Here is a 24,878-nt window from a genome sequence, read left to right as displayed (position 1 = left end):
AAATATAAATCTTTATATATATATATATAATCCTTTTCTTTGTCACATAATAAAAAAGCTGAAAGAATAGATTCTTTTTTGTACTAAAACAAAGGGATATTTTATTATGAACATAACACCAAAATAGTCTGAATTTTACAATGATATTACAGAGACTAAATGTTTGTCAATATTGTAAAGAAAGTAGTATTTGTTTTCCTAGGTCATCGCTGCTGAAGACTTATGGCATCTCTTGTCTTTCACTATCTTTATCATTTCTGTTGTGTGGTTTGAATGTCTTGGCATTGTAAACCCACACTGTGTCAATTCCTTCTCCAGCTACATCATCAGGAGTCCAAGTGGGAAATTGAAAGCGACAAGCTACTACTTTAGCTGAACTCTGGAGTTCTGTTTGGAGCTTGACTTCAAGCTGCTCCATCTGTGGAGAAGAAAAGATAAAGAATGTTTGTCTGATCTTAGATTAGATGCATTATCGGAAACACACACATATAGATATTAAATATACATCATATTACCATTTGAGGAACCCCAAAGATGACCACATTGGAGTACTCTGAAAAACTGACCTATGAAAGGAGTTTAATGTCACCATGGAATCAAAATGGACAGTTTGTATTTTTATGGATAAAGCAGTATTTATGATAAATGATTTATCCGTGCACAGCTTTATTTTTGTAAAAGTCATGTGCCCACATAATCTTTAATCAAAATAACTGCCCCTCCCCTTTGCAACAAGAACTCTTCTCTGATGATGACTATTCATGAGGGTGGGACAACCTGTCACTCACATGAGATTACAGAAATAGCAATCACAAAGATCCAATAAGTTGTGGACACCTAATTGGATGGACAAAATCAAGTCCCGTCCTACTTTTTTTTTTTTTATTCAAAAAGCTGTGTCACTTATATATATATATATATATTATATAAGTGCCATGCTCCATCCAAAGTCCCCATTTGAAGGGCTCTGCCTTTCAGAGAGTGTGTGAGGCATAGGGATGCTTACATGATGCATCTATAGCACATGCACTATTTTTTAAGAGATCATATTGATCTCTAGCTGCTTACTCAACTGATTAAAATACAAAAGGAGATCCACATTTAGATTATGATTGACCTGTTCTTACCTTCCAAAGGTCTGAAATATAAAAAGATGTGCTGTGATGAACACCTTCCCTCCAGGCTTTGTAACGGGAGTACCAGACCAGCCATGGGTTCAGCTCAAAGCCAACTGCCTTGAAGCCTCTTTTTCCCGCAGCGATAACCTACACCAAACCATGCAGGAATAAGATTTTTAGGAGATTTTGGGATAATGGTTCAACTATAAACAGGTTACTGTGATTAACTAACATCACATCAATGCTGTTATTTAGTTGAATGACCATGATATACCACGCTACTGAAGCGGGGTAACGTTACTGTTAGTGCAAACTCCAAATCAAAAGATAGTCCGATTCAGGAAACTCACTATCCGTCCATCTCCGCTGCCGATGTCCACCAGGGACCCTGATCTATTTTTCAAAACCTTAAGAACGTTTTCCATTTGTGTCCTTGTTGCAGGTACGAATGGCAGACAAACTTTCCTCAATGCTGGTGCAATAAACGGCCCGGTGACTGCATACAGAGCGACCAATGACCCTCCGACGACACAAGTTGCAATAATACCGATTCGTTTTTTAAAACCACCTTCCCCCGCTGATCCCTGTTTAAAAGTATCTGAGCGTAGACTCGATTCTGTGCCAAAGTCAGACATCCTGAAATGAATCCACTGACCTCCTTACTGAATGCCCAATGACAGCACGCAGCTTTTGACAGCTGTGAGGTCAGATACGCAATGAGCTAAACATTTCAATAAATTAACAACGTTGCCCTGAAAATATACAGACCAGTATAAAAGTCTACATATTCTACAGATCTATTATACTGTATACAACAACCACAGAACTTTCACAGACGAGAGGCGTGAGAATCTGTGCATCTACTTATTTGTCCGACGACAGACTGGAACGTCGACATTAGTTCCACTCTCTGTGTTACTTCGTACAGATCAGATGGACACATACTATTAATTCAAGAGATAATAAAAAGGGAGACATGCAGAAGCCCAACATATTTTTGCTTAAAAACTTTCCACCTGTTAATTTACAGCCCTTTTCTACGGGTACTTTGAGTAGTGAAAATTCCTCCCCTGCAATTACTTTTGTAAACCAGTGGGAGGCACTATTATGCGGCTCAATACTCATCACAGCATCTTGTGGCGGATGTAATAAAACACCACTTTTAAAACTTATTTAAATGTTATTATGACGAGGATTACACATTTTTAGAAATGTTTATATGTGGTGCTTATGACCACATTAAATTGCAACAAATAGGCTTGGAAAATGGAGACATGCAGTGAAAAAAATATTTTTTCTACAGCAGTGGTTCTCAACCCTGTCCTGGCGTACCCACAACACTGCACGTTTTCTTTGTCTCCCTAATCAAACACACCTGATTCAACTCATCAGCTCATTATCACTTGGATTAATGAGCTGATGAGTTGAATCAGGTGTGTTTGATTAGGGAGACAAAGAAAACGTGCAGTGTTGGAGGTACGCCAGGACAGGGTTGAGAACAACTGTTCTACAGTATATGCACATTTTATAATAATAATGCAATAAAATCAGACTGCATAACAACTGTGCTTGTTTATAATTTTATCAGTAATGTGATATGAGAATTAAAATTGAAGTATGAAGGGTAACAAAGTATAAAAGAAGCACATATGTTCTCACACTGGCATAAAAGCAATGAATATACAAATAAATGAAGTCAAAATGAAAACACAATTAAATTAAACCACAGTTTAAGAGAGAAGCCTGTTACAGATCCCCAAAAAACAATGGTAATTATAACCATAACAGTAATGACAGGATTTTATGTCATGTTTTAAATAATACCAGACCCAAACGAAACAGTATGAATCTAAAGTATTTAGAAACATAAATGTATGTAAACATATGCAATGATCCTCTGTCCTAATATAATTTCTCGACACTAGGAGTAAAACAAAAATGCATAACAGTCATCAAATTATATGGAATAGACAGCAAGCACAATGTTCTAGGCAAATCAGGGAAAGAAAACTGACAGTAAATGGTTCATTTAATGCATACAGCAATGTTTGTTGATTGATATTCCTTTATGGATGCAAAATGATGAAAATGAAGTGACTAGACAAGGAAATTGTGTCTGTCAACAAACAAAACACTACAAATAAAACCAAGACAAAAGACAATAAAGAAACAATAAATCCGAAAGCTGGGCTGGTGTGCATGGAAAACCATCAAAAGTCATTGGATATTGACCGATGCACAGTTCTGTCCATTGCAGCTCGCCCGTGGCTGGTGGTGGGCCCATCATAAAATTCATCATCCAGGTCGCACTCTTCAGCCCCATCGTGCGAGTAGCTGTGCTTCATCACCAGAATATTCCTGCGGCCAGTAGGGGTGGCTTGCATAGGGAACTGGGGTTGTACTGACGTCTCCATCTCTGAGAGAATGGCAGCAGCATCTCGCAGGCTGAGGTCGGTGCGGCTGCCTCGAGTGCTGGACACCCCGGAGCCACAGTGGTGACCGTGGATGCATTTGGAGGAGGTGCGCTGCAATTTGGGGAAATCCTCAGGTAACACCTCATCATCGGATGAGGTTGCTTGCCGTAACGTGCACAGCTCGTAGTGCGGGGGTTCAAAGGCCTCGTGAAGCAAGGTGGGGTCAAATTCATCCCTGCGGATTATGTACTTTTTCCGTGGCTGTTTTATTTGAATGATTATCGACACGGTAAGCAGGATAATCACCACTCCGCAGGTCACTCCAATAATGGTTACATTGGTATTGTCAAGGCTGTCCAGGATTGTGGCTTTTCTTTTCTCTGTGTGAGAGGGGCATGAAAACTTTATGTGGTATAGTGTTTTGAATTCAGAAAATATCTAAATGACAAATAATTAAAGTAACAACAGGTAGTTTTTTGCTCTCGGGCTCCCCCTACAGTTGGGAAACAGTATTGTCCTCTACTACTGTCGTAAACTCCGTCATCCTACATGCACGTGCAATTGTTGACAACCACGATAGCCCTGAACACTGTAGGAGGAGGTCACATGGAGGTGTTCTGCTTGCGTCGCGTCTGAAATGTCTTCATCCCAGGTACAGTGGCATATATTTCAGCATGTCATATGAATATAATTTCATGGGTTTTATTTTTTTTCTAACGACAAATGATCGCGATGCTCACGTTTACAAGCCAGCGTCATTATAGTAGCCTAGTCTATTGGTTACCGTTTTACTGGATCTATATGATACTTCAATGCAATGTTTGAGTGGTTGATAATAACCATATATCGTCAATATTATAATATCAAGCTACCAGAAATGAATCTGCAAATTTTACAAATCGATTTGCATTATAGCTTGAGGCAAGACAAATAAACAAATATCACAGACATGTTAGGTATCCTAAAATATGATTTTATTAATAATCTTCCTCCTTTCTTTGTACATGTTGAGTAGACTACACTTTTTAGGTCAAACATTTGCTATTTGCATTTCATCGATTGCAAAGTTCAAATCAGAACGAGAATACTAGCGATAGCTAACCATCAAAAACTAGAATATCGTTTACTAGCTACCAGATTGATAATTCGCTACTACTCTAGCGAATTAGAGAGGTTAGACAGAGAGAGGCATTCTTTTTTCGATGGGGGGTTTGATGCTCCCTGCACACGCAAGGTCTCTCGCTCGCTTTCTCTCTCTGCCGTCCGCGCGCGTTGGAGCACAGTCTCTGTCTCGCGTGCGCGCTCGCTCTAGATTCCGGGAGATTTGAACTAATTTGCGGTATAACTTGTCGATCACGAGTGGCTCAACAGGTAGATCTATAGATAAACTCATCTTTCAGGGATTTGACCGACCGGGTTGACAATTTAGCGTGAGAAACCGGGGGTGTGGCGTACGTGTGAGCGTGTGCAACCAATCAAATGCGGGTGTCTCACGGCCAATGCGTGAGAGTTGGCAGCTCTGCAATGTTGATCCTCGTTCTGCCTTTAACGCGATCACTTTCTCTTTTTCTCTTTTTGCTTTGCTCCGATAAAACCTTTGCTTTCTTGTTTTTCTGTGCTGCTTCGGCCATGACTATAACATTTGGCTCGCACGTCCGATTTTAAGGAAGTGGTGGTGGTGGTGGAAGTGACGTATATGCCGTAAAGCAGTCGAATTTTGTAGTTCTCTTTGTTCGCCGGTTACTACCCGAAACCCGAAGTTTAAAAGTACGATTAAAAACGCTACAGACCCCGTCAGGCTATGGCAGACGTGTCATTCAACCTATTGTAAGTCGATGTACCATCACAAGAGACTTGGAAATATATTATGAAGGTTGAAAAGTTACCTGTTGTTACTTTAAATTAAAATACACTAACATTCAAAAGTTTGGGGTCGGTAATATTTTTAAATGTTTTTGAAAGTTTGAGTCTTTTATGCTCATCAAGGCTGCATCTATTTGATCAAAAGTACAGTATAAACAGTAATGTTGTGAAATATTATTACAATTTATGGATGTGGTGTAGCCTACTAAAAAAGGAAATGAAAATGTTGTCATCATTTACCTGTATGACTTTCATTCTTTTGTGGAAAGCAAAAGAAGATACTTTAAAAAAGTTTTTCTTTTTTTTTATCATTCAATTTTGTTTTGGACCCCAACTCACTTTCTTTGTATGGACAAAAACTGTTTTTCAAAATATTTTCTTTTATATTCCGCAGAAGAAAGAAAGTAGATATAGGTTTGGGATGACATGAGGGGGAGTAAATGATTTTTTTGGACGAATATCCCTTCACTTTTTACTTAATAAGTGGATTATTTACATTAGCTTTGTAAATACAATTGCAAGTATTTCATTTCAGAATATGTGATTATATACCTTTGCAACCATTCTCATCCCAAGGATAGACACAGTTTTGGATACCATTGCACACCAATGTGTGGTTAATACACATGTTGCTATGGCAGAAGAATGCATCTCCTTCACATGGAGCTGAAGAGCAAAATGATAATTATAGAAACCACATGAGACACTACCATATCATGCAGTTAAAACTGCTAAAGTGACTCAGTACAGCTCACATAATGTGTTAGTCCAATTATACAGATAAAATAAGAGGTAAATCACAACGTTAACGCTAAAAAGCTATATGTGCTACTGAAATGTGTTAAGATAAAAAAAAAAAACTGATTTAATGACTCACGCTCGTGGAAGGTGGTGAAGAGGATACGGAATCGGCTCCTGCGGCTGGTCTCATCGGCCCACATGCGAATCACACCTAATGAAGTCAGCAGCATCACGTCATTGGCCACCGTGCTGCAGAATTTATTCTTCAGATGCTCCACCGAGCTGCTCCCATCATACACCGCCACAAAGTTACGCTTGCACTCGTTCGAGTTCTGCATCTCATAATCCAGGAAGCGCAAATAGATCTGTGCAGTAGACACATTTACAGTCATGCTCAAAAGTTTACATACAACTTGCAGAATCTGCAAAATGTTAATTATTCTTTTATTTAGTACTGTCCTGAATAAGATATTTTACATAAATGTGTTAACATATAGTCCACGAGACAAAAAAAATACCTGAATTTATCAAAAGTTTGCATACCCTTGTATCTTAATACTGTGTATTGTTACCTGGATGATCCACGACTGGTTTTATGTTTTGTGATGGTTGTTCATGAGTCCCTTGTTTGTTCTGAGCAGTTAAACTGCCTAATGTTCTTCAGAAAAATCCTCCAGATCCTGCAAATTCTTCAGGTTTCCAGCATATTTCGCAAAGGTGAAAACATTCACTGATGCCTCAGAAGGAAAAGCGATGCATTAAGAGCAGGGGGGTGAAAAGTTTTGAACAGGATGATGTCCAATTTTTTCTTATTTTATTTAAATATCAAATGTTTTAATTTAGTACTGCCCTTCAGAAGCAACAGAAGATACTTAAATGTTTCTTAAATGTAAGTACAATTTACCTTGATCTTTAAATTAAAAAAGTTTTGAATTTAATGCATCGTGTTTCCTTTAGGAGCATCAGTGAATGTTTTCACCTTTTGTAATAGTTGCGTATGAGTCCCTCAATTGTCCTCAGGGTGAAAAGATGGATCTCAAAATCATACATTCACTGTTGGAAAGGGTCCAAGAATTTTCAGGATTTTTCTGAAGAACATCAGGCAGTTTAACTGCTCAGGATAAACAATGGACTCAAGAACAAGCATCACAAAACATAAAAAAAAGTTGTGGATCATCCAGGTAACGAGGGTAAACTTCTGAACGAGGTCATTTGGAACAAGATAAACACTACTCAAAAGACTAGCTTAGACCAACATGTTGGGTTTAAATTGAATTGAATACAGTTGTGAATGGAGGTTTACCTTAGAGCCAGGAGGACCTCTTATGAACCACCTGCAGTCTACAGCCTCTGTCTGCAACGCTTTGCCCTCTTTCGCAACCATTACAGACTCCACAATGCCCTCTGGCCCGCTCATCTCAAACTCACAAACTACACCATGAAAACACAGCAATGAATCGTGAACTGGTTTTGATATCCAGAGGGTGAACTTAAAAAAACCCCACTTCACTTACTTGGAAGAGGTGGTGGAACTCCAAGGTTCATGAAATCAGGATCTGAAAATATATACAGAGGAGAGTGAGTGATTAAGGATTTGAATAAGGCCTTGATCTGTTTACAAGGTCAAAATCACAAGTGATTTCATATTCAAATAAGTAGCCAGTACACAAAATATTGTCCTAAATGAGTGGTTGTTGTTGTAAAGATCTCTGCAGAGCAGCATGAATTTAAAGGTTTATGTCATGCTGTTTATCTTAAAAAAAAAAAAACACTAGTTCTCCCCAATTATCTTTCTGCAAAAGTTGGTCTAGCAAGGAAAGTCATGCTGGTTACGAAGCCTGGCAAGGACCAGCATGCAAAACAGTGTACATGCACTACCGTCCAAAGGTGTAAGATTAGTAAGATTTTGTTTTGAACAACTGTTTTCAACATAGATAATAATACGAGATGTTTCTTGAGCACCAAATCAGCAGAATGATTTCTGACGGATCATGTGACACTGAAGATTGGAGTAATGATTTGAAAAAATCAGCTTTGCCATCACAGGAATAAATCACATTCGTCACATTGTAATAATGTTTCACAAGATTACGGTGTTTTTTTTTTGTTTTTTTTTTTTACAGTATTTTTTGATTAAATAAATGCATCCTTGGTGAGTTTAAGAGACTTTTTTCAAAAACGGACCCCAAAACTTTGGACAGTAGGCTCCATTATTTCTTCCTCAAAACATGGGAACTATTTTAAAAACAGATGTTATTTAATTTCCCTGATGGTTTCAAAGACTAACACAGATAAATGAAACACATGGTTTACTTCTCTCCCTGACCTTGAAAAATTATATCCCAGCACAATCATTTATTTTCTTTTTGCCTAATAACTGAAACACGTAGGATTAGGGAATGAGAATGATGTCCTGGGGCTTGAGTCATGATTGTACGTGGATTAATAATCCCTGCACCAGACTCACACAGATTAGACTGCACAGCGTGAGAAAGCAATAAGTAATAAGATGTAGGTGTGTTTACAGAAGCCTGTTTGTATTTAATATATTTTTGCACAGTATTTCAGGTTTAAACAGTTAATAGGCTCTGGCCAGTTTATAATGTAGATCAGTTTATATCTAGATCTAATCTATCATTTTCCAAAAACTCACTAGGATATTCCAGAGTCCTTTAGGGTTTCAATCTAAAAATCATTCAGGGATTCGCCATAATCCTCTCGTGTTTTCTTACCTCTGGTACAGCTGGGCTAAGATTATTCTCATGATGATGTAACAGGACGCATGGATGTAGGTCTCTGATAAATCTATGATTTATGATTTGCAGGATTGTATTTTACAGTATTCCAGATGTACATATAACCAAAAATCATTGATTGTAAAATTAAAATAAGTTTGCCTTTCATTTTTTAGCTTTCCGCAGTGTTTAGATGTCATAGTGTTTGGCTGTGATGATGCATGGATTTTGTGTTGGACTTTATTTCAGGGCTCTCAAAATTCACAGGGCTCAGGACAAAGACGTTATTGCAGGTCCCCTTCCACCAGGACCTGGCAGGTTCTCCCTCATGTCCCTGCTTCATTACCTAAATACTGCTTACCTATCTGTTCACTGTTTATTAGGCCGCTGCGATAAACACGGTGCCTAACATCACATAATTAGGGAGACCAGCCCAACGGACATCATATCTGTCTCGAACCTCAGTCGAATATAGTCAAAAACATTCATTTTTACTTTGAATGGTGTGACTATGAAAAATATAAAAAATATTCTGACAAAACATTTATGACCCCTTTGCAACCCAACAGTAATGCATACTCTATAACAAATATTTTGGCCATCCCAAACACTCTTAAAAATAAAGACTCCTCATTGGCATTGATGGTTCAATGAAGAAACTTCATCATCAATGAAACCTTTCATTGGACAAAGCTCAAAGGTTCTTTAGATTATAAAATGTTCTTCACAATAAGAAAAAAATAGTTATTTTAAGAACCGTTCACTAAAAGGTTCTTTGGAGAACCCAAAATGTTGTTTCTAGGGCATCATTGCAATAAAAACTTAATTTGGAATCTTTTGGAACCTTTATTTTTTTTAGAGTGTAGATTTTCAATAGGATTTGGTGAAGCTGAAGTAGGAGGACAGAGCTCAGGGCATGGAGCAGACTGAGTGTGCTCCTCTGAAGACAAGCTTTCATTAACTGGGATCAGAAAAATCACAAACCTCCCCCACTCAGCTGCTGCACGTGTGCCTGCACTACAAATGCAGGGCCATCAGACCTGAGCACTGAACACAGCATTTACCAAAACAAGTAGGATTCTTACTAATAAACCACCAGTACCAAACCAACATTATAACTGTGTATGCGTTTTGTTTTGCAATAGATACAGCAGAGTCCAAAAGTCACAAAATCTGCTATTCAAAACGTCATTTAAACCTGTAACATACTGAAAAAATATTTCAGATTTCCAGGTCGCTAATCAAAAAAAGTTAATTTGTGACAAGGATCATATCGCTCTTTGTACAGATGGTCAGATGTTCTCCCACTGAAGAACAAGATGCTCCATGGTTCAATCTCAAATCATGATCTGGACAACATGATTATCAGGTTTTACAAAAACTTGTATAAAGAAATGGATATATAATTGGTTGATACAGACAAATGCATATACTCAGGCCTGGCGCCATGGATATCCTTGTGCCTCCCTTCCGGACCGGGGCCCCCCTACCCCCAAACCCCCCACCCCCACCCCCACCCCCACCCCCACCCCCAAACCCCCCACCCCCACCCCCACCCCCAAACCCCCCACCCCCACCCCCACCCCCACCCCCAAACCCCCCACAACAACCCTCCCGGCGCCGGACCAGAACCCCGGACCTGCATATAATCATGACACAAACAGAACTCTTACCTTGGGTGAAATTGTACCGAGCTGAAAATCCAGTGGATTCTAGTTCACCATCTGCCACAAATTTTAACCAAAGGTATCGTCCACTGGACCTAACATAATTTGGGCTCTCTTGTCCACAGAAACGGCCGATGATAGGAGAAAAGCTGAAGGGTCCATCCCTGACTTCAATGTGGTCAAACTTACACTCCCACGATGGCTCAATAGCATACTTTTCATCAAAATACAGGTCGATGCATTGCCTTGGAAAAGCTATGGGACAATTAAAATTTCTAGTTAGATATAGAAATATGACTCATTAACAATGATCAAAATGTAAGCTGAATAACCTTCAATTATGTATATGCATTCTCGGTCAGGAGGATATTTCTCAGGATAGTTAGGAGATGTAAAAATTCCTCCATCAGAATCTTTGACCCAAGAACCGCACAATCCCGCTGGTGTCACACCTGAGTTGTTTTCAACTTAAGAGACAAAGCATTAAGAAGACTGCCATGAGATTAAAACTACTTGGGTTAAACAACTACAATGTGCATTGTTAGAATCAGTCAATCCTGATTTTGCACAAGATCACAATGCCCTTCTTGCCCACTTAATATGTCATTGTTAATAAGAGATAATTACCTACAGCTTTCTTCGGTGGTGCTGTTGGTGCTCCAGAAAATCCAAGATTGACGAGACTTGCAACGACTGCTAAAATAAATAATAATGATCAGAGATACTGATGGTCAAGAATAGCTTGCTTCATGCTTAAAACGTTCTTAAATGTGCCAATACAACTCTAATGTACAACATGTATACTGTCTTTGCATTTAATGTTTACTGTGTTAGTGTTTTTGTTACCAATTCCTATCTCTATCTATCTGGCTTTTATCACTGCATTATCAAAATTGAGGACAACATACAGTACACTTCGATGTTTTCTCAGTCAATTGTGACATGTGTCTGTATGTCCCGTACATAAATAAAGACTAGGCTAAATAACAAATAAATATCCCAAGTACAACGACATGTTGATCTGCGTTTTACAACTTTATAACCACTTTTGCAAGTGTATGTTCTAACTGCCACTTGAGGTTTTGATATTGCTTTCGTGTGAACATTGCAAACAGAATTATACATTAAACATAAGAATAGCTTAAACTTAAAGGGAATCATGCATGTATTGTTCCCAAGGTTACTTGGTCGATATCAATGAATAAAACATAACATTTAAGTTCGTTTTCATAGGCTAGCGCACTGTTTTGATAATTACTCACCAAGAAGCAGTTTTACCCGCGGCACCATGATTCTTCCCAAGGGTTTCAACTTTGAATTCCATGAAATGCGAATTGTAGTGGCGAAGCGAAGGATAAATTTTAGAGATAATATACTACAATATATAAAAGTCCGTCATTAGAAGAGGCTGCTTAAAAGGACGCGACCCAAATTATGTGAGATTCATTGCAAAGATTGTTGCGGCTATTCCCAGAACTCGCGGTGTAGTAGTTGAAGACTGTTTGATGGAACAGGTTGAACACAAACACATCTGCGTAATCCGCCTCATTGCACAGAAGACCTGCGGACACGAAGAGTGGATTAACGAGATCCCTTCTCTCATGTTGACAGACTTGGCTAACAACGTCGTGAATAGGCTATATTCTAAATGCAGTATCGGCTACCCTGCCTCAGATGAAGTTTGTCCAAGTAGCCTATTGTTAACTAATGATTTGCTGATTTGGCCTACTACTTTGTGCACTTTGAAATATGGTTGTTTGACTGTCGTGTGCCAAATGAAAATGTGAGTTTTTTCAAGTTCCTGTAGCAGCATATTATGCACTTAACGATATGAGTGATGTGTTCAAACTAGAAACTAGATGTACAGTAATGTGGGGGGGGGAAGTGAAAAATGGGACCATATCATGGTCCACATTACTGTACATCTAGAATGCTTTCTAAACTGGCATTCTCTGTGGGACTGCTTTTCATTAGCATTTTGTAAACAAGAAATAATGGATGCTCCAGAACTGGGAAATACTGCAAAATAACCTGCTTCAGTCGGCTAAATCTCTCATCTTTTAGCTGGAAAGTAATTTAATTAGCACACTGACTGAGTCATAAGAACAAAACTATTAATTGAAATGGTATGGCACTGAAATTTGTGGTGTGAAAGACGATTAATATAAATAATCTGCAGTAAATGTGCATTTAAGGATAGCCCAATTTACAAACAACATGTAAAACTGGTGCATGCACCCCAACTGATTTAAAACTGTAGTTGCTGCAAAAGGTTACTCTACAAAATATGTCTCATAAAAATGAATGAACAGTTCTGACCCCTAAAGCACATTTTATTTAAGGTTATGTGTGAACAAGTCTTGAAATTGAAATTTGAAACATCAGAGAAGTGAAAATATATAAATGTAGGCCTATAGTATAGGTTCAAAGACAAAAACAACTAGGATGTTGTAGTCATTATAACATGCTATTTTTCTAACTTTTATTCTGGCTGCAGATATCTATTTAAAATATCATTTCAGTAACCATTGAGAGTTGCTTCTTTCCTTTTATTGTTTTCTGCATTATGCTCAAGTAGTTGACATATGAAGTTGTCCTGTGGTGTTACATGCTAATCTAAATCTATACAGTATTTTGCTAATATGTTTATAATTATTATGAGCTCATATGAATTGAGAGGCTATGGAATACTTGTATAGGCTACTTGATCTAATTACACCGTTGAAAGATGTAATTAGTAGCTAGTAATTAACTACTTTTATAGAGTAACTTACCCAAAACTGCTTTTAACCTAAAATCTTTATGTTGCTAAAAGAAAAAGCCAAAGACGTCAGCCATGCAGACTGCGGTCTTTTGCACGTTTATGTTATGATGTATAGCCTACAAGCTAGCCTACATCTTTCAGTTGATTAACAGTCTCTGCATGTGTGAATTCAAATTTGAAGAGCTTAATTTTAATGTTTTAATGTAATGCTTATCTTATAACAACCACTGGATGGAGCAATAGCACATCATATTCCTTTTTTTAAACACTCACAAACAAAGGGATGTCACCAGTGTACAGCCATTGTCCTCTTACAGTACATTGACATTCGTTTTGCCGTAAATGCTGAGCAGTTAAAGTTAATAAAGTGGTATAATAAGACATTTACTTTACAGTAAATTGGATACAGTCCTTTTAAGATCTTTGGACTAGGCAATTCATTCAACGCACAAATCCTTTATCCTTTTTACATTTACATTACATTATTACATTACATTATCCTTCTACAGATTTGTTGTGTCGTGATGGTTTTCAAAGCACCGATTAGTAATAAGGTTATTTTAATTATAGGCTATGTGTAGTTGGCTGTATAGGCTGTGATGCATCCGTTTTGGATTTGAACTTGATCGGAAATTATTGCGCAATTTATAAACTTTAGCACATGGTGAAAATTTAGGGCGTTGTTTTCAAATAAGGCGTGCGCGCGTTGTGTGTGTGTGTGTGTGTGGATGATAGAGAGAGAGAGAGAGAGAGAGAGAGAGAGAGAGAGAGAGAGAGAGAGAGAGAGAGAGAGAGAGAGAGAGAGAGAGAGAGAGAGGGTTGCTGTCGTCTTCACTGATCTCCTAAGAGTGGTCGTTAGTATTTTTTGCTCAGAGGTCTTCCACAGTCATGTTGAGAGCCAGGGAACAGGGCTCTTTGGCCGTGCTGGCTTCCACCCTTCTTTTGGGATGCGGCGTTGCGTTTTCCCTCGGACAGAATGCCACAGAACCGGTAGTTTTGGAAGGAAAATGTTTAGTGGTGTGTGACTCGAACCCGTCCGCCGAAGGAGGAGTGACCTCGTCGTTTGGGATATCTGTCCGGGCTGCTGGTGCTAAAGTGGCCTTTTCTGCTGTCAGAGGAACTAACCACGAACCATCAGAAATGAGCAACAAGTCCATGACAATCTACTTTGATCAGGTCAGACCCTTTTTTTTTTTTTTTTTTACATTTACGCATATCTGTGAGTTAAGTTACCACCCCCCCCCCCCCAACCCCCCCCCCCCCCCCCCCCCTCCCAAAAAAAAACAACAACAACAACAACAACAAAAAAAACATTTTAACTAAGTGAACACACACCTCTTTGCAGGTACTAGTGAACATTGGAAATCATTTCGATCTTAAGGCAAGTGTATTTCAAGCTCCTCGTCGAGGCATTTACAGCTTCAGCTTTCACGTTGTGAAGGTCTACAACCGACAGACAATCCAGGCGAGTCTATGTTTACATTTGCTTCTTTTTACATCGGCTTTTTTTTATCATTGCATAGGCTATATTAATTATTAATCTCTGGCCATTGAAATAGCTGCTGGTATCGTTTCCAGTTTTACTAATACATTTATTTAACACTAGGCTACTACTCATTCTTTAATTTAATAGTTACTACCGTATGTGTTCCAGTTTTCTTAGTACCTATTGAATATTATTTATTAGACACTTCTGTATTCCAATAGTAGGCTAACACTTATCTTACTAGAAATATTTTAATTGAACTGTATCATTCTGACTAGTCATTTCATATGACAAAATAATGGAAACAAATAAGATAAGAAAATGTTACTAGTACCATTAAGGATAGATACTGATATACATAAATATGTAGGCTACTGTAGTACTGTATTAAATAACCACTTGCAAAGCTGGAATAAATGTTAGTTAGTAACTAAGAAATAGTAAAATTGGAATAAGTATCAGCAACATTTGGAAGTCATTATTAGTCTAAAGGTAATATTTCAATTTGTAACTTCATACCAGTAAAACAGAATAGTTTGTTTTCACTGTTGGAATAGTGACTAGTAGCAAAGGAAACAAATGTATGAATGTAATGAACAATACTAGTGGCTTATTAAACTGAGACTAGCCACTACTGGAATAAGGACTATCTATTAATGAACAGTTACAAGTGAAATTTAAATGATGGCTTTATATATACCATATGCAGTTTCGTTCTATGAAGTAAAGGTTAATCTGGCTTGTTGTAATGCATCTGATCACATCTTGTGTTTCCATGCCATTAGGTCAATCTGATGCATAATGAATACCCAATAATATCTGCGTTTGCCGGTGATCAAGACGTGACCCGGGAGGCAGCGAGTAACAGTGTTCTTCTTCACCTGGAGCGTGAAGACAGACTCTATCTCAAACTAGAGAGAGGGAACCTCATGGGCGGGTGGAAGTACTCCACATTCTCTGGCTTCCTTGTTTTCCCTCTCTGATTGAATATAGCCCACTTTAAATGGCCCAGACTGAAGACCAAGGGACATTTCCATATCTGCTTTCAAAAATAAAGGTAGCAGAGAGAACATGGAATGCATTCTAGTTTATTTTATTTATTGTTAGGATCTGAAGAAATGTAATGAGTTTGTATGTATGTGTGTGTGTTTAACTATTTGTGAGATTTAAAAGCAAGTAGGATAGTGACAGTATTTGGACCAATTGATGTCTGCGTATTGCTTTGGAAAAGAGCGGTATGTTATTGTCAATGACATTTTTGCATTCAAGAGCATATTTTGCACGAATTGTGTTTTGTAATGTGCTCGTCATTGTATTTTTGTGTATAGCCCTTATAAATTTGATGTTCAATATGAACGAAGTAAGTACAAAAACAGCTATTTCTCTTTAATCGTTGTTGTTCGGCTTAATGCATAGATAAGCAACGATATCTTGCATTTTATATTACTTGAATGTATATATACCATATCATAAACAGAAGGAATGTATTTAAAAACTAATTTAGGACTTGAAAGTTTTATTTTGCAAAAAGGCAATAAAGTCATTTAAGAGAGAGTGGAGGAAAGAAGAAATCAACGCTGTCCGTGGTGCTGAAAACAGCTGTCCGTCAAAAACTGCAATCTTGTCCAGTACACATATGAATGATTTATTTAATTATTACTTAGAAACACGCAGTGCAACATTTATCAGTTACATTTGTTTTGAATACAAACAGTACGTCACCATTTGAGAACAGCGTATACCTTCAATGGCTACCAGGTAGACTAGATCTACAGATTCACGTGTTGATTTTATAATCTTAAAAGTTGCATTTATGAGTAATTTTGTACCAAGAGTGTAAACATATTTATAAAAATCTTAAAACATATCTGATTAAGTCTATCAACGGGGCAGTTTTAGGAAGGATGAAAGCAACACCCACCTACGGAGATCAATATGTGCACAAACTAGAAAGATATAGACACCATGCAGATTTGTTGTCTCTTCATTGAGGGCAGGGCAGTGGCATGTGTTTCAAGATTCTGTCTTACGCAACAGTGAACTTTAAAGATTTAACATTTATAGCTTTATATATATTTCAAAGCATGGCTGGGAAATGGGATGGAAATTAGGTAATTTATTACCAAGGGCACAATTAAAATCTGTGAAGACAGCAATTTTTGGAGGTGAAATGCAAATGTGATGAGGTATGAGAATGATGTGGGCGTTAAGTGTTAAACAGTGAAATATTCCTTCCAAGAGTAGAGCTTAAAAAGACACTTGCACATATTTTCACTGATCAAGACCGTCACATGTGTGAAATGTTTCAGGGGGTAACGAGTGGTTATGTTAGATAATAATTAAACATTTTATTTTCTGTTTGACCTCATGATCAGCCCGTGAACCTTTAAAAAGTAAGTAAGAAAAAACAATTTATCTCTCTTGTCTGTCTTGGAACTGTCGTTTGATTTGGCTTAGAAGTAAAAGGCATTGCCCAAAGGCTAAAAGCTGTCTAATGTCTCTTTCTGACCTTTCCTTTTCATAAAGATGATTAAGAATGAAAGCATGACTCAACAGCACATGTCGCTGCTAGGTCACTAACATGACTTTGGTTTTGGGGGACAAAATGCAGAAAATGTTTTCATGCATAATTCTGTCATTTGTCCTTTAAGAACATAAATCTTGTTTCTAAAACATACTGAATTCTTAATACACTACCGTTCAAAAGTTTGGGGTCGGAACGATTTTAAATACTTTTAAAATAATTCTCTTCTGCTAACCATGGCTGCGCTTATTTGATTAAAAATACAACAAAAATCAGTTATAGTATTAAATATTATTCCAGTGTAAATCAGCTGTTTTCTGTGTGAATATATAGTAAAGTGTAATTTATTCCTGTGATCAAAGCTGAATTTTCAGCATCACCAGTGTCAGTGTCTTCAGTGTCAAATGATCCTTCACAAATCAGTATAATATGAGGATTTGATGCTCAAGAAACATTTATTATTATTATCAATGTTGAAACAGTTGTACAGTTTTTTTTTAGTTTTTTTTTTAGGATTCTTTGATGAATAGGAAGTTCAAAAGACTTTTGTAACATTATAAATGTCTTTACTGTCACTTTCGATCAAATTAATTATTCCTTGATAAATAAAAGTATTGATTTCTTTCCTCCAAAAAATAAAAATAAAATTCTCACTGACCCCAAACTTTTGAACGGTAGTATATATATATATATATGTCTCACCCCCAATAGTCTTGATTTAATTACTGTAATAATTATGTTGAATAAAATATCATGATTTCATAGACATAGTGAATGCTTTACGAATTGGCTTGTACTACTGGGTGCTGAAGAATACTTCGTCTATCATTTAATTGTTTATGCTATCAATATCATACTAGACCTATGCCCAATTATGTGAACCAGAGCTAAGAAATTAAACTAATGGAAGGATAAGAAATCTCCAGTGACTTAAAAATGCTCAATAAATCAAAACTATTTTAGTTTCTAAAGTAGCTACCCTTTGTCTAGATTACAAATCTGGGCTTCTCTCAACCAACTCCCTGAGGTGCATCCTGGGATGTGTGTTAAGCAGCATTTGGCCTGGTAAGCTGGACACTTGTTGGCTGTTGCTCCATCATCTGCTCCAACTCCATTTTATTTATTGATTTGTTCTGTTAGCTTTGTAAAGACAAAACCAATCTTAAGCATTTAAGCTTTAAGCTTGAAATACAATTTATAAGAATGCAAAATAGAAATTCAGTCCAAACTTTTGACCGTAGAACCGTCTACATACACTAACGCTTGGAGTCCACGATTTGTCAATGTATTTGAAAGAAGTCTCTTATGCTCGCCAAGACTGCATTTATTTAAAAAAAAAAAAATACAAATTTACATGTTAAAAGAACTGTTTTCTATTTTAAAATGTAATCTATTCCTGTGATGGCAAAGCTGATTTTTCAGTATCATTACTCCAGTCTTCAGTGTCACATGATACTTCAGAAATCATTATAGAATGCTGATTTGGTGCTCAAGAAACATTTTTTTTTTTTATTATCAACAGTTGTGTCGCTTAATATTTTTGTGGAAACACAGTGATGCATTTTTTTTTCCCAGTCTTCTTTGATAAATTGAAAGTTCAAAAGATTTTCAAAAGTTTTTACATTATAAATGTCTTCACTGTCACTTTTTGACCAATTTAATGCATCCTTGATGAATAAAAGTATTATTTATTTAAAGAAAAATCTTACTGACCTAGTAGTGTAGCTGCCCAAATGAATGTTGTCTGATTGTGTGTTTGCATTGATCTACTGAAATAGATTTGATCAGATGGTTTAGTGACAGACCAGAACCCAGCAGAGCAGGGAGTTCTGTAACTTTACACTTTAAAGGCCACAAACCAAGGGAATAACCTAGATGGGATAATAAGATGGGATCTGGCAAATGTTTTTTTTACTTAATTTCTCCAATACAAAAATAGCTTTAATAACAAAATGCATGCGTGGGATCATCCTAGATTGCTTCAGACTTTTGGCAGCAAGCATTATGCATTGAAGAGTCGTTGTCCTATGAAGAAAATTGCTGTGTATTTTTGCACTGCAATGATTTATTGACCAGATTCAACGCTTAACACCCCACTGAGTTAAACGTGTTACCTCTCTTGTCTAGGGTGAGAAATCCTAAATGACCTACCAAGCAAATGCAAATAAATTTTCAAGCTCTCTCTTTGTCCCTCTCTCTCGCCATCAACAGGAGCATATTTCATGTCGCTGCATCTATCTTTGGGCTGTAATGTGTGTTAGTGTCCTCTGTCCCCGATCAGATGGTAAAGGCACAGCCTCCTCATCTTTCCAGCATGAGTGCAACACGGGGCCTTTTGATGTCCGTACCCCTTGTGGGATGCATGCTGGGAGAGCCCGAGTGGCAAAGCATCGGTCCAATCTGTGACCCACTGACACATGGCATACGCAGCTCCATAATCAGCCCGAGCACTGCAGACTCACGCCAAGCTGGCCTTTACAGGCATGAGGGACAGAAGCGTCTCCAGATGAACACACGGCCATCTCCACCGGGCATTCATATATCAGGATATCTGGATATCAACTCTCAGCCTGTGCTGGAGCACGTATAGCCCAAGCAAGATGCTAGACAATTGGAATGGAACAACATAGTTTGAGACACTAGATATTGTCTTTGAATCAGAATGATTTTACTGTAAAGATGATGACAAAATGAAAAGCATGCATCTCTGCTTGTAAGAGGCAGATATTGTGCTGATGGCACGATGATTACAGTTGTAGTAATTAAAACATAATTAGGTGTTAGGCTCCTCTGTGCCTCCATTACACCTGGAACACTACCATCAATCTTCATTACACCCTAACATTGCATTAACCCGCTGAATAAGCTGCTGTACAGTACTGGTGTTTCATATAACAGTGTTTTTACATATTATGTTGTAATCATTTACTTATTTATACTTTTTTGTAAAAAAAAAATATACATATATATCCATATATGTATGTATTTTTAAATATACATTTATTTAAAGTTAAAAATTAAACAATGCTACACACACACAGACGCATGCACGCACACACACACACACACACACAAACACACATATATATACAGACACATGTATATACAATTTGTGTATATATATATTTATTTACATATGTAATTAATTGTACAATGCAAATGCCAATGATTAAATATCTTTAAGGAAAAATTAATTATATTTTATTTGTTTATATTATATTTAATGAATTAAATGTATATATTTTTAATAGTTTAATATATACATAAAATAATGTATATATAATTTGTCAATAAATAAGCATCATATGTAGGATTTTAAAATCATAAAATTTTATATAATTTATATTTCTTTATTTTGTATTTCTTTTTTTATTTATTAATAATAATAAGAAACAAAGACAATACTTTGAAATCCTCAAGAACCTTAATACTAAATAGTGTTTAGGTAAAATACAGTGTGTGAATATATCAATGTGTATCCTTTGTCCCCGTCCAGATTCTCACTTTATGGCCTCTGAACAGGTTGTTTGAATGCAATAGTTCACTTTGCATGCTGGCTCCATCACAGACAGTGGTTTATGGTGTCAAACTTGGCCAGAGCATATTGACATTACAGCATTCACTTTTCTGCATCTAAAGCATTTTTTCATACCCCATCTGCTGTGATTTTCAGACCGCTTAACAGAGTATGGCTTATCATAAAATTTATGTCCAATCTGTTGAAAAAAGTTGGTCATAAATTTGCTCCGGTTTGAAATGCGAGGGACAGCAATTCTAGAAGAGTAATGTCCAACAATAAGTAATATTAGATTTTTTTAAATAGTCCTCAGAGGAGCACTTCAGTTTTGAATGCAAGTACAATACAAACAAAATTTGTCTAGAGTGTCTAGTAGTGAACATGGGCTCAGTAATTTAGTTATTTTGTCAAATTGCTTTAAAGAGAATCTTTAATAATCTCACAATCACCAGCACAAGAGTTTGAGCATTTGTCCTCTGTTCTCAGAGCCTCCCGGTTGTCTTGTAAGCTGTAGACCGTGATGCCAACTGAGAAGCTGTCTCTAAAGGATGTCAGTGGCTGTATGTAAATAATAAATAAGGGCATCTGCTGGTTCCTGTTATGTACCCTTTACTTACTTCTCATTAAGTCAGTGAGCCTGAGAGAAGAGCGCACTCCTCACTTCTAGTTATTGTCACAATGATGAGCACATGGTGTGCTGATGATGCTTGAACAATCTCATAGTTTCAGTTTAGCTCATTGATTTTTGTATTGGGTAACATTAAGGTTGAATATGTTAATATTAGTATTACTCTCTTAAAAACACTGATTACATCATTCAGCGATCGGAAATGTTCTAATATCCAGCATCATCCAGCAAAACTGTATCAATCTGCTCATCTGGATAACTGACACCGGCACTATTTTCACATCTCATATCACACTGCAGATTCACGCTTCCTTTAAACGCGGATCTCTTTCATGCATCTCAGTTGTTTATTGTAAAGAAAATTATCTTAAAGGACATTTTAATATAAGTATTAATACTGTAGTAGTATTACAGTATATACTGTAATACTACACTACTATTAATACTTATATTAAGTAGTATTACAGTATTAATATAGCCTACTGTAATATTGTTGCAATGTTCATAATGGACTATTTTTATACGGATATAAAATGATCAAATAATTTAAACTCAAATCAATATTTCATGTACATGTATTAGTATTCGTTAAGTATATTTTTATATTAGCGAGCTAATGTACAGTCAGCCGGTCACTGACTACATTATCCATAATTAACATATTCACATGAACAATAGGCATGCATGCTTTGAGTGTGTTTAGCTACAAAAGAAGTTGTGATAGTCTTTTCTTCCCCTGTGACGTATATCTGATTTAAATGGCTTAAATGGTTTTCAATGTTGTTCATCTATGTGGTGTTTTTAATATGCTTTAAGACAAACCATGTGAAAATTCATAATATATATCAATATAAAAGGTGAATTGTGTATATGATGTATATTACGATCATGTTATGGTGAACTGCATGCCTTTCTCCACTGACGGTCTTAAGTTATACAAAGCATTTCTAAGGATTCTGATTTTTAGAAGGCAGACTGAGATGGCAAACGGGAACATGGTTTGTGTAACATTATACCTACACATTATTAGCTGTTTGATAATCAAGCAAAGGGCTAATCATATTAATTACCTTTATGTGTCCAACGTTATAAAGAGTGACATGATTGTGTCACATTTACTTCAGTTAAGTTGACCAAATGGATCTCTGAGCTGGTGTGAGTGAGTGGAGGCGGGGCTCATTTGCATATTCATGTATCCGTGTATAAATGAAGCAAGGGTGTAGAGATACATTCAAGCTAAATTAAGGCATGAAGACATTTTTTTCCCAGGGAAAACGTTTAAATATGTAATTTTGGTGATCAAAGATGAGTTTTAAGGGATAACATTATTAACAACAGGGGGACTTTAAAAATCTTTATAATAACTGGCTTCTTATTAATGCAATACAGTGAATGACAACCGTCTGTGGTCACAAAACAAAAGATAACATGCATTTATCTCCGAAAACTTTATTTTTGTCTTACATTTTATAATGAACTCAGACAAACTCAGTCCCGAGTCGTTTTTCGCCATTACCTTTTCATGAATTGGAATGTGAGCAAAGGATTGTGAGTGATTGAAGGATGCGAAGGATACACTCGATGCATCCTTCAGAATGAGCTGAATAAAGGACGCGAAACTAAGACCCTGTCTTATGCACTTTTGGTCTTGTGGACTTACAATGACTGTCCACAAGACTGTAGGGCAGGGATAGGCAACTTCGGTCCTGGAGGGCCACAGTCCTGCAGAGTTTAGCTTCAGCCCTGATAAAAACTCACCTGCCTGTATTTATCTAGTAATCCTGAAAAGCTTGATTGCCTTATTCAGGTGTATTTAAGGTTGGAGCTAAACTCTGCATGAAAGTGGCCCTCCAGGACCGAAGTTGCCTATCAATGCTGTAGGGTGTCCCATTCGTCATTTTAGGTGTCAGATGGGTGCTCGTGAGCACCCCCTTTGCGGTCGATATGCACCCTCGATGAGCACTTTTGTCGAGCCTGCACTGAAGCGAGCTTCGCAGTCAAAGCAGCATTACGTCACGGAAATGTGGACTTGCAAAGAACACCGCAAAGTTTAGGGTGCTATTTGGGACAGGGCCTTAAGGCTGCCTTCCAAGGATCCTTCAAATTGAGACGGCCCTCAGCGGCGCTTGATGACGTGGCAGCAGAGAAATGCAGCCTTAGGTCCTGTCCCAAATAGCACCCTCACACTCAAAGTATTCCAACGAGTCTGCACTTACATGATGTAATGCCGCTTTGACTCTGGGGTAGAAGTCTGCTGAGGAGCTCACTTTAGTGATAAGATTACGAGGGCACATTAATATGTTTTAAATAATGATGTGGACAGATAAATCATTTAATTTAATTAATTTAACAACAAATACTGTAATATTCCATAAAAAAATTAGAATAATCTAATTTTAATTTCATGGTGACTTTAATGTTAATTTCTTCATATACTAAACATTTTACAAGTTGTATATTTTAACCTTAGTTATATATAAATGGCCAAAGATATTTATTGACTAATAAATGCTTTCAATTGTTGTTAATTGTTAGTTCACTCTAAAACAAAGAAACTATTGACAATATTGTTAAGTCACCATCACTGGATTGTTTTAAACAGCTAAGTTGTTTTGTAATGCTATATTATTGTGTTAGATAAAAACAAAATTGCAGCTTATATTAATAGTGCGTTAATGTGTCTTTTGAATTACGATAACCTCTACTTTAATTCTGGCATAATTTAGGCCAGACTTAAAGGAGAACTCCGGCGCAAAATGAACCTTTGGTCTAATTACACATTGTTACCTAGTCAACCGTTATCTGAGATTTGTTTTCATGATTATCGAATGTAAATAGTTTTATCTCTACAAACAGTTTAGCCTATAAAGCTAGTATAACGCTAGTATATTGGGCATAGTGTAATGACAAATAAAAATCGCTTGTTAATACCACTAACAAGGCTCAAAATAGCCCCACACTAACACGGTAGCATAATGAGGGTCCCTACCTTCAAACCGAAGCATTGAGAACTTTGTCAGTGTCCAGACAGTTTAATAAGAAGATATTTTAAACATACAGTCAACTTCGCGTATACAGGCAGAAGCCATCTTTGAAATACAGTCTTTACCAGTCGATCTACGAACGCCGATCCAAGCCTGCTGTTCGCGCTCACCTTATCACAACTTATAGCTCGTTCACATCTCACCAGCGCACTTGGATCGGCGTTCGTAGATCGACTGGTAAAGACTGTATTTCAAAGATGGCTTGTGCCTGTATACGCGAAGTTGACTGTATGTTTAAAATATCTTCTTATTAAACTGTCTGGACACTGACAAAGTTCTCAATGCTTCGGTTTGAAGGTAGGGACCCTCATTATCCTACCGTGTTTGTGTGGGGCTATTTTCAGCCTTGTTAGTGGTATTAACAAGCGATTTTTATT

The 24,878-nt window shown here is 37.1% G+C and overlaps 3 protein-coding genes across 3 annotated transcripts; 1 reads left to right on the top strand and 2 right to left on the bottom strand.

Annotated features, from left to right (window-relative positions):
• Positions 1–76: 76 nt before the first annotated feature.
• On the bottom strand, positions 77–1,882 carry atpsckmt (fATP synthase c subunit lysine N-methyltransferase). The gene is made up of 4 exons (XM_056267516.1): positions 1,469–1,882; positions 1,128–1,265; positions 516–566; positions 77–418 (listed from the first exon to the last, which is right to left on the bottom strand). The coding sequence occupies exons 1-4, from the start codon at positions 1,751–1,753 to the stop codon at positions 221–223; spliced, it is 672 nt and encodes a 223-aa protein (XP_056123491.1). The 5' UTR covers positions 1,754–1,882; the 3' UTR covers positions 77–220.
• Positions 1,883–3,146: 1,264 nt separating this feature from the next.
• Positions 3,147–7,800, bottom strand: LOC130101742 (neuropilin and tolloid-like protein 1). Its single transcript, XM_056267587.1, has 5 exons — positions 7,651–7,800; positions 7,440–7,567; positions 6,273–6,501; positions 5,948–6,061; positions 3,147–3,912 (listed from the first exon to the last, which is right to left on the bottom strand). The coding sequence occupies exons 1-5, from the start codon at positions 7,679–7,681 to the stop codon at positions 3,329–3,331; spliced, it is 1,086 nt and encodes a 361-aa protein (XP_056123562.1). The 5' UTR covers positions 7,682–7,800; the 3' UTR covers positions 3,147–3,328.
• Positions 7,801–14,108: 6,308 nt separating this feature from the next.
• On the top strand, positions 14,109–15,974 carry cbln2a (cerebellin 2a precursor). The gene is made up of 3 exons (XM_056267527.1): positions 14,109–14,478; positions 14,648–14,767; positions 15,574–15,974. Exons 1-3 carry the CDS (start codon positions 14,191–14,193, stop codon positions 15,769–15,771), a joined length of 606 nt encoding a protein of 201 aa, XP_056123502.1. The 5' UTR covers positions 14,109–14,190; the 3' UTR covers positions 15,772–15,974.
• The last annotated feature ends 8,904 nt before the right edge of the window (positions 15,975–24,878 follow it).

This window comes from Rhinichthys klamathensis, unplaced genomic scaffold (genome assembly GCF_029890125.1).
Source record: "Rhinichthys klamathensis goyatoka isolate OS25496 unplaced genomic scaffold, OSU_Roscu_1.1 h1tg000261l_1, whole genome shotgun sequence".
Lineage (NCBI taxonomy): Eukaryota > Metazoa > Chordata > Actinopteri > Cypriniformes > Leuciscidae > Rhinichthys > Rhinichthys klamathensis.
Note: the sequence above shows the minus strand (reverse complement) of the source record. Positions and strands in the feature narration are given on the sequence as shown.